The 10,932-nt window shown below is 38.6% G+C and overlaps 1 protein-coding gene across 1 annotated transcript in view; it reads left to right on the forward strand.

Annotated features, from left to right (window-relative positions):
- LOC106100896 (catenin alpha) overlaps positions 1–10,932 on the forward strand; it is a 63,605-nt gene that overhangs the window by 6,692 nt on the left and 45,981 nt on the right. Inside the window, exons 2-12 of the mRNA XM_013280346.1 lie at positions 1,207–1,377; positions 2,496–2,642; positions 3,649–3,815; positions 4,660–4,869; positions 5,262–5,385; positions 5,793–5,854; positions 6,776–6,894; positions 7,440–7,524; positions 8,766–8,881; positions 9,654–9,771; positions 10,341–10,433. Coding sequence (XP_013135800.1) covers positions 1,209–1,377; positions 2,496–2,642; positions 3,649–3,815; positions 4,660–4,869; positions 5,262–5,385; positions 5,793–5,854; positions 6,776–6,894; positions 7,440–7,524; positions 8,766–8,881; positions 9,654–9,771; positions 10,341–10,433 — 1,410 coding nt within the window. The 5' untranslated portion in view covers positions 1,207–1,208. The remainder of the gene's footprint in view (positions 1–1,206; positions 1,378–2,495; positions 2,643–3,648; positions 3,816–4,659; positions 4,870–5,261; positions 5,386–5,792; positions 5,855–6,775; positions 6,895–7,439; positions 7,525–8,765; positions 8,882–9,653; positions 9,772–10,340; positions 10,434–10,932) is intronic.

The raw sequence follows: 10,932 nt of genomic DNA on the forward strand, positions 1-10,932 counted from the left end.
GATACCTCCTGCTCACTCGGGGAGGTGGAACACACAAATCGCCCCCCCAGTAGAGAAGGTAAGGAGTAAAAGGTTAGCATGGTATGGGCATGTTATGAGAAGGGATGAATCGCATATTACAAGGAGAACGTAAGTTATGAGTGTGGAAGGTTACATCGGTAGAGGTAGACCTAGAATGAGATGGATGGATTGTGTAAAAGGTGACATGATCAAGAAAGGAGTGATGTCTGAGATGACGTATGATAGAGTTATGTGGAGGACAAAAACCTGTTGTGCCGACCCTACGGGAGTAGGATAAAGAGATGATGATGATGATGAAATAGTGAAAGAATTTTTAAAATCAATGTATATCGTAAAAGATTTAGAAATAAAACTATTTTTAACGGAGACATGTGTAATTGATAAAATATGTACAGAAAAAAGACTAGAAAAAAGTGATGACGTCAACAATGAGTTCTAATTTTAAAATAATTTAATTTCTTCTTCTTTTCTAAGGGCCTGACTCAAAAATGTGTAAAAACTCCTTGAACAATCAGCCCAAAAGTTTCGGGGTTATTTCAATACATACAAAAATACAAATCTTTCCCCTTTATAATGTTAGTGTAGATTACAGGATGTTGCTTGTGACTTTGCCTACATGGAATAAAAAATACAGCCTATGTTACTAACAATGTTGCTTTGTAACAATGAAAGAATTTTTGAAATTGACCCAATAGTTTCTGAGTTATTTCAATACATACAAAAATACAGACCTTTCCTCTTATAATCTTACTAATATTATAAATGCGAAAGTTTAGATGTGTGTTTGTTAGAGTTTGTACTAAACAGCTGAACGAATTTCAATGAAATTTGGCATAGATGTAGAGGATAGTCTGGAAGAACACATAGGCTACTTTTTATCCCGGGAATAGTTATGGTTCCTGTGGGTTTCATTAATTTAGTTTTTTAATGTTTATTCGATCATTCTGCAACGGTTCAACATATCTTATTAAAATTTGGCACAGATATAAAACAAAGTGTGGAGTACACATGGGATAAGCTTCATCTCCGAGAAATGTCCGGTTCCCGAGGGATACGTAGCTTTTTGTAATTTTTATAGTTTGTATGTTGTCTAATACCACGCGTACGTAGTCGCGGGCAACAGCTCGTATTAGTATAAATGAACATATATAACAATAATTATCCCATTTTCTTGGTATATTACAGAAATGGCGACCTTAACAGACCCTTACGGTACCACTGGGCAGTTAACATTGAAATGGGATCCCAAGAACTTGGAGATCCGAACGACTTCGGTGGAGCGGACTCTGGAGCCTCTTGTACTCCAAGTGACTACTCTAGTTAACAGCAAGGATAAAACTGCAAAGAAGAAGAGACGTAAGTCTAAAGTTACTATATTACATACTTGCTTTTGCTGATGATCGTGAAATTATAAAGAAAGTAAGTATCCCATATTCAGGCTTTCCTCAACATGTATTTTTTTTTTTTTTATAACATAAGGTGGCAAAGCAAGCAGCCACCTGAATCTGCCAAAATGGCGAAGCGACTGCCCATAGACATCCGCGATCGCAGATGTGTTGCCTACCCTTATCCGACAGAGGAGACGCACATAAAGAGGACACTTCCTCTTCCTATGCATCTCCTCTACTGTCAAATCCACTTTCCATCCCCTTATAAGAAAAGGGTGGTAAAGAGAAAGGGACTTAAATTAGGCCTCCGGCACCACACTCATCAGACGAAACACGGAATTGCTTCCATTTGACGCCTGTCTGTGTGGTCGTGGTATTGGGGGCGAGCCCTGCAGTGCTAACATGTTAAAGCGGGCACTACCACTGTTTTCTCACATGCATAGTAGTAAATATATCATGGTTACCGTGAATTTCTCACAGAATATACTCTAGAAACATCAAGCTGCTTATCAAATTTATAATGTAACCAGCTGTTCCCGTGCGAATTCATCCGCACGAAATTATGAAAATTTAATTTTGTTGTTTACATGTGTCAAATTATCAATTACAAATGTCAAAATGACATGACATGATCTTGGCAATCTTGCTTCCTTGATGTTGGCAGCAACTTATGGTCTCTTTCCCACATTAGGGTTTTTATCCAAAAATTACCCCCTTAAGTTTAATGGCGTGAAAGTATATAGCCTAAAGTGTGACGTAAGTGTAGGGCTTTTTATTAAAAAAAGAATTATTAAAAAATATAATGTAATTGCTGACATCTTGGCAACAGAGAAATGTGTGTTTACGCTTTATTATAATAGTATAGATATATTGATAACTAGCTTTTCCCCGCGACTTCGTTTGCGTAAAAAACATATAGCCTTGTTATAAATAAATTACCTTTCTGATGGTGAAAGTATTCTTAAAATTTGCCCAGTAGTTTTTTAGCCTATTCATTACTATCAAATAAATAAAGTTTTCCTCTTTATAATATTAGTATAGAGAATTGTTTATTTTTATATTTTACCGTTATAAAAAAACTTGCAGCGGGTAAATCCAAGCGTGCGAGTGCTCTAGTCGCTACGGTGGAGCGAGCGACTGAGATCTTCATAGAACGAGGTCAGACTATCGCATACGAGAACCCGGAGATCACTCAGGAGATGCTCACTGCGGTGGAGGAGGTCAGGAAAGCCGGTGAGTGGAGATAGTTTATAGTGAAACTGTGAATTAAGAAAGTCTGTGTTCTAGATTCCAGCAGTTTAGGATGTCAGGATTAGGACTAGATTTAGGATATGTATTACAAGACAAGTGTTTAAACCACTGACCCACTGACATTCTTGGGTTCGAATCCTGCTGTACCAATGTGATTTTTTATTTTTTCGAAATGTACATAGCACTTAATTTTGTCGAATTCTTACGGTAGAGGAAAACATCGTGGTGCACATATCGACAGAGAGATTTTAAAATGTGTAAAGTCAATCTGCAGTGCAGTGTGCTTGACTATGGCCTAGTCACCCTAACTTAGGGTATGTTCCTTCCTCAACATGATGGCAAACAAGCAAGTGGCATGAATTCACCGAAATGAAAACCGCTGCCCATGAACATTCGCTATTGCAGCGTTGCCTACCCTTCATTGACGGAGACGCACATAAAGAAGACATTTCCCCTTCCTATGTGTCTTTACCGTCAAATCCACTTTTCCTTCCCATTCTTTTCTCTTAAGGGGTGGAAAGGGAAAGGGACTAAATTAGGCCTCTGTCACCACAATCATTTGCTTCTGGAATTGCTTCCACTTGACGCCTGTCTTGTGTGGTCGTGGTATTGGCGAGCCCTACAGTGCGGAGATGTTAAAGCGGGCTCTACCACTGTTAAAAGTATAGTCTACTAGCTGTTGCTGTGCGGCTTTGTCCGCATGAAATTATAGAAATTTTATTTTATTGTTTACATTTGTCAAATCATCAATAGCAAATGTCAACATGACATGACATGACAAACCTTAGCAATCTTGCTTGATGTTGACAGCAACTTATGGTCTCTTTCCCACATTAGGGTTTTTAACCAAAATATTTACCCCCTAAGTTTAATGACGTGAAAATATATAGCCTAAAGCGTGACGCGTAGGGCTTTATTAAAAAATATGGTGTAATTGCTGACATGTTAGGCAACAAAGAAGTGTGTTTGTGAGCTAGTGGTGTGTCAGGCGCGGCGATGTCTTTGGCCGCTCGCGAGTTCTCTGAGGAGCCGTGCGCGTCCGCGGTGCGCGGCGCCATGGTGCGCGCGGCGCGGGCGCTGCTCTCCGCCGTCACTCGCCTCCTCATCCTCGCAGACATGGTGGATGTGCATCTCCTGCTGGCTAAACTGAGAGCAGTAAGTATGGGTACGATGCGATAAAAACGTCGACCGAGAGAATCATCGTCACAGCGATCGTAAGTCTGAAAAAATATATAGACTCTGTTCAAGGATACATCCGTCCTAGTATAAAAAGTAGTAGTATAATTGTATTTAAAAAAAACTCAGTGTTATAAGCATTACACAACAAAAAAAGAAAATAAAAACAAACTGTGCAAAAAAGAGTACGGACCAAAAGTCTGTAGAAGTTTATAAATAAAAAAAAGTATGTGTACTTCCATGTACAGTCGGGACAACTGTCGGTGGATGTTTACTGGCTTCTGCTAGCGATACCGTCCAAATAACTATGCTATGTGTTCTTCCAGACTATCCTCTATACTAAATTTTTTTTTTAAGTTTTGTGAGACATTATACATGTAGATTGTACTAATTTCATCGAAATCCATTCAGCAGTTTAGGCTATAAACACTAACAAACATCCATCTAAACTTTCGCATTTATAATTTATATACTAATATTATAAATGCGAAAGTTTAGATGGATGTTTGTTAGTGTTTATAGCCTAAACTGCTGAACGGATTTCAATGAAATTTGCTTTATATGTAGAGAGTAGTCAGGAAGAACACATAGGCTACTTGCTTTTGATTTTTAAATTCCACGCAGACGGAGTCGCGGGCGAGAGCTAGTTTATATATATATATAAAATATTGTAAATGTGTATCGCTAACTTTAATTCGTACAGTCAGATTTAAACGCATTGTATTTTATACGTCTTGTTTCATAATAAAAAATACACCGCAAATTTTCCCGACTGTACATTTGCTACGAAAGTCGTTATTATATCAATTTCCTCACAATTTAGGTAGAAACTGACTTAGACAAGTTGAAATCAGCATCATCACAGTCAGAGTTAGTGGAATCCGCTCGTCAGTTTGGTCGCTCAGCCAACGAGCTGGCGGCGCAGGCTGCCAAGAGACAGAAGGAGTTAAAGGAGCCGAGGATGAAGGATGAACTGGCAGCGGCAAGAGCTGTGCTGAAGAAGCATTCGACTATGCTGCTCACTGCTTCAAAGGTAAGATTCTAGCAGGATAAAGAAGATTCGAATGGAATTTTTGTTGCTAACGAGCAAGCCTGAATCAGAAATGCTGAAGAAATACGCTTTATTATAATAGTATAGATAATCCTAATCAAAAAAGACTCACTTCCCATACACACTACACATTACACATTACACATTACCCACCAACATTTCACATATACTCTAATTCATTTTCTTTAAGTATTACGTACTTGTTTATTTATAAGTTTATTAATAATAATGGTGTTCACACCAGTCCCCTGCTCAAAGGGCAAATTAAAAAAAACTATTTTTTTTTATTATTTAAACAATAAAATAAAGTTTTTATTCGTAATTGTTAATATATAAGTACAGTCAGGTAAGTTGTAAATGAGGGACTTATGTAGGTATACGTGCGTCACCCGGAGCTGGCCGCGGCAAAGGCCAACAGGGACTTCGTGTTGCGCGCTGTTTGCTCCGCTGTTGATACTATATCTGCGGTCGCTCAGGGCCGTCCGCTGCCGTCAGCAGGTTTATATAAAAAAGACTAACTTTACATAGCTTTTGTCCGTGAGTCTGTTCGCGTGGATTAAAAAAAATTTGAGTAGCCTATGTGTTCTTCCAGACTACATCTATAGCAAATTTCATATGAATCCGTTCAGCCGTTTAGGCTAACTTTCGCATTTATTATATTGGTGCGATATAGCCTATGTTACTCAGTGATAATGTAGCTTTTTAATAGTAAAAGAATTTTTAAAATCGCCCCAGTAGTTTTTGAGTTATTCCAGTACATATAAAAATACATAAAATTTAAATCTTTCCTCTTTGTAATATTAGTATGGAGTAGCTTTAACCCGCAACTCTGTCTGCGAAAAAAAGAAAAAAGTGAACAGAATTTGTGTTGGATACAGTTTTATATTATTTTAAATGTATTTCAGGTAACAACCGCCCGCCTATTGAAGGTCCCGGGGAATTGGCTCAAGCGCTTGATGATTTTGATGTAAGTCAATTTAATTTAAATTCTCTCTCTCTCTCTCTCATGTTCTATCTCTCTTATGTCTAGATGTTTGTAATGATAGTGTGACAATACGTATATCTCTTGTATATCTTGCATCTCTTTCATGTAACAATGTTCGTAATGATATCGACGGTATCTATCTCACTCTCTCACATCTTGTATCTCTCGTTATTTCTTTCATATATCTTCTATCTTTAATGTAACTACGTCTGTAATGAATGCGACTGCATCCGTCACTTTCCCTCCCACATCTTGTATCTCTTTCATGTAACGATGTTTGTAATGATTAAGTGTGACAATACGTCTATCGCTTTCTCTTTCTTGCATATGTTCTATCCCTCTCACGTAACTATGCGTAATGGTATCGACTGCAACTATCTCTCTCTCGCATATCTTTTATCACTCGTGTAACGATATTTGTAACGCAACTGCATCTTTCTCTTTCTCTCCCACTTCTATCTCTCTCATGCAACGATGCGTAATGGTATCGACTGCATCCATCTCTTTCTCTCCTATATATTGTAACAATGTTTGTTATGATATCGACTGAACCATCTCTTTCTCTCCCACATCTTGGGTGTCTCATGCAACGATGTGTAATGGTATCGATTGCATCTATCTCTTTCTCCCCACTTCTATCTCTCTCAAGCAACGATACGTAATGGTATCGACTGCATCCATCTTTCCCTCCCATATCTTGTATCTCTCTCATGTAACGTATGTTTGTATTACGACTGCATCTTTCTCTTTCTTTCCCATATCTTCTATCTCTCTCATGTAACGATGTTTGTAAAGAAACATCAGCATTTTTCTCGTTTTCTCCCATATCTTGTGTCTCTGTGACGCAACGACGCTGTGATGGTGTGATGGTGTGATGGTGTGATGGTGTGTGTGTCGTGTCAGGAGCGCATGGTGATGGAGCCGCTGGCGTACTCGGAGCTGCGCACGCGGCCGTCGCTGGAGGAGCGCCTCGAGTCCATCATCAGCGGCGCCGCGCTCATGGCCGACAGCTCCTGCACCAGGTTACATCTATACACTATACTATTATAATAAAGCGTAAACACACACATCTTTGTTGCCTAAGATGTCAGTAATTACAACATATTTTTGATAATTATTTTTTTAATAAAAAGCCCTACACTTACATCACACTTTAGGCTATATATTTTCACGCCATTAAACTTATGAGGTAAATTTTTGGATAAAAACTCTAATGTGGGAAAGAGACCATAAGTTGCTGCCAACATCAAGGAAACAAGATTGTCATCATTTCATGTCATTTTGACATTTGCAATTGATAATTTGATACATGTAAACAATATAATAATTTTTTTATAATTTTATGCGGATGAAGTCGCACGGGAACAGCTAGTCTATATATATATAATAAAAAGAATTATCAAAATCGGTCCACTAGCGGCGGCGTTATGCCAACACATAAAAAAAAAAAACATACAGACGAATTGAGTACTTCCTTCTTTTGGGAAGTCGGTCAAAAATTAGAGTGTTTATTTATAATATTGAGGGAAAAATTGAATTTATAATATTAGTGTATTTTTGTATGTAGGGACGAGAGACGCGAACGTATCGTGGCGGAATGCAACGCGGTGCGACAAGCGCTGCAGGAACTGCTGCACGAGTATATGACCAATGTAAGTTCAACTCTATCCACATACTAATAAGGTTCAATTTACAGGTTAACTTATACTGGCAATTGAAATTCTTTGTTCAAAATATTTTCCAAACGCTTAAATTATAAAGGCTTTTGTGTTGTATAATAATTATCGCCAGCAATTTTGCTTTGTTGCTATTGGCTTGTAGTTTTTGTCCCTTTCTAACATATCATTTTCCTATAGGGAATGTGCATGTATTTTTGCTTTTTTAAACTATTGTACTTGTTATAAATAACTAGAAAAAAAAATTGAAATATTCAACCATTGAGTAAAAAAAATAATGGGACCCACCTGCAAGCATTACCTTTCGGATAAAAAAAAAATTATCAAAATCGGTCCACTAGCGGCGGAGTTATGCCGTAACACACATAAAAAAAAAACATACAGACGAATTGAGTACCCCCTTCTTTTGGGAAGTCGGTCAATAATAATAAAATAAAATTACGACCATTTTCGAGCGACTAAAACGCGACCGGAGTTGTCATGAGACACGTGACGTCAATCGTCTTATTCCATTCATAACCTACGCTCAGATGTCACTTCGATGTAAAACACAACAAAGTTTCTCAAGGTCAAAAAGTCAAAAATCGATTCATTTTTATTATTCCTGGTACAAATAAGCGTTAATGAATAATTCTATTCATTAATTTCCTATTTTAAATTTGGTTTTGATATCGTGTTTACAGTAAAATACTTCAAGAGTGTATTTCTATATAAACTAACGTAAATGAACTGTGTATTGACAACACAGCGACGCCATATTAGATAAGCCATTTGCTTCGACCAATAGTGTGCGTTTTAGAACTTAGCGAGGGAATTTGAAAAAAGACACTTTAATGATTAAATTTTGCCACTAAATCACATTATATTTAAAAAAATCTTTTCAGGAATGTTTTACAGTAATAAAGTTTACTTAAAAACAGTTTGGTACAATTTGGCGTCATATGCATATTGCCTATTGAAAAAAAAGCCATAATGCGGGAAAGGGACAAAAACTACAAGCTAATAGCAAAGCGAGATTGCTGCTTACAGTAATTGGTATCCAATGTCAAAGGCTTTTGTCATTTGTGTATTTGAATTTTAAAATTAACAATTAAAAATACAACTTTTCCACTATGCAGATGAAGCCGCACGACAACGGCTAGTCTATATTAATATTCTATTTACAGTGTTTTAAATATACACTCTATGTTTATAGTAATAAGGTTGTATTTCCTCAGGCTGGTAAATCTGAGCAGTCGGAGGGTCTGGAGCGCGCCATCGAGCACATGTGCCGCAAGACAAGAGATCTGCGCCGTCAGCTGCGCAAGGCGGTCGTCGATCACGTCTCTGATAGGTGAGGATGGGGATAATTGTAGGTGGGGATAACTGTAGATGGGGATAACTGTGGGTGGGTTAATTGTGGGTGGCGATAACTGCTGGTGGGTATAACTGTTGGTGGGGATAAGTTCTGTTGGGGTTACTGCTGGTGGGGATAACTACTGATGAGGGGTAACTGCTGGTGGGGCAAACTGCTGGGGTGGGGTTAACGGAGTTTTATACGTGTTTGGTTGTTTAGGGCAGGTTAACACTATTAAGAGTGGGTTTACTTTTGGGGGCGTGTACGACATTGATAAGTGAGAATGGGGATAATCTTAGAGCGGGGCTGGGTAGGGGTAATGCTCCTGGGGTTAGAGAGAGAGAGAGAGAGAGATTGGGAGCGGTAGATTGGGGTAGGGGTATGTTTGTCAATTGAGGGTGGTGTTGAAGTTAAGGTGGGGTTAACGTGGTTGGAGGCGGGGCTACATTTATTGGAGGAAGAATTTACTGATCGAGAAGGGGGATTAATATTGTGGGCGTGGTTTCGTCCACGAGCTTCCTTACGTGTTAATAATACTGACGACGGAGCTAGTATTGTGAGCTTGGTCTCGTATGCGAGCAACCTTAGGTGTCAATAATATTGTGGGCGGAGCTAATACTGTGGACTGTAGGCGGAGTTAACACAATTGTGGGCGTATTCTTGTGCGAGCATCCTCAGGCGTAATAATATTGTAGGAGGAGTTAACACAATTGTGGGCATGGTTTCGTGTACAAGGCATCTTATGTGGTTTATTTGTGTGTATGTGCAGTTTCCTGGAGACCAACGTGCCGCTGCTGGTGCTGATGGAGGCAGCGAGGAATGGCAATGAGAAGGAGGTTGAGGAATATGCGATAGTTTTCACTGAACACGCGAATAAACTCGTTGAGGTGAGTGACACATAGGGGTAGACTGTGATGGGATATTAATATTTGACCTTGTATTTAGAAAAAACAAAGGTTTTGTGTGTGTAAAAGTATTAATACATAAAACAAAGAGTGTATATATCTATATCTTTATCTACTAGTTTTAGCCCGCGACTCGAATAAAAAAATCAAAACAAATAGCCTATGTGTTAGACCAAAGTATATATAACTTATTTCTTTACGAAAATCAATGATTTTTTAGCGCCCCCCATTTTTATACCATTTTAGTGAAATTTAAAATACTGTAAAAATAAATGAAATTACAATTTATTCATCGCCCCCCTTAACCCACATCAATTCCCCCATTTTTTTGGGGCTCTCTAACGCCCCCCCTAGGTTTTAAACGCTCCCAAGGGGGCGTTATCACCCTCTTTGAGAAACACTGTATTAGACTATCTTTTACATCTGACATTTGAGATCTGTTTTTAAAATACAAACTAACAAATATACATCTAAACTATCGCATTTATAATATTAGTAAAATTAGTAAGATAGATGGAAAGTGGATTTAATTATTTTTATATTTATTCCAGGTGGCGAACTTAGTCTGCTCCATGTCGAATAACGAAGACGGCGTGAAGATGGTGAGACACGCCGCTGCGCAGATTGAAGCTCTCTGCCCACAGGTGAGAGAGAGAGACAGATGTATATATTGCGTAACGTGCGATAGAGATAGATGCAGTCTCAGTGAGAGATGGATGTATACGTACTGCGTATCGTGCGATAGAAATGGATGTAGTCCCTATGTTGAGAGAGAGAGAGAGAGAGAGTGTGTTTATTGTCAGAGAAAGTTAGAACGCAATCATGGTTTAATTTTTTTATAACATAAGATAGTAAACGAGCAAGCGGCGGATCGCTGCCTAAAAACATCCGCAATTGCAGATGCGTTGCCTACCCTTATCCGACAGAGGAGGAGACACATATAAAGAGGATATTTCCCTTTCCTATGCATCTCCACCGTCAAATCCACTTCCTCTTCCTATCCACTTCTTATAAGAAAAGGGTGGTAAAGAAAGGGACTAAAATATGGCCTCCGGCACCACACCCATTAGACGAAACACGGAATTGCTTCCACTTCACACCTGTCTTCTGCGTGGTCTCTACCACTGGTGTGTAGTGTGTAAA

This window comes from Papilio polytes, unplaced genomic scaffold (assembly GCF_000836215.1).
Source record: "Papilio polytes unplaced genomic scaffold, Ppol_1.0 DF824493.1, whole genome shotgun sequence".
NCBI lineage: Eukaryota > Metazoa > Arthropoda > Insecta > Lepidoptera > Papilionidae > Papilio > Papilio polytes.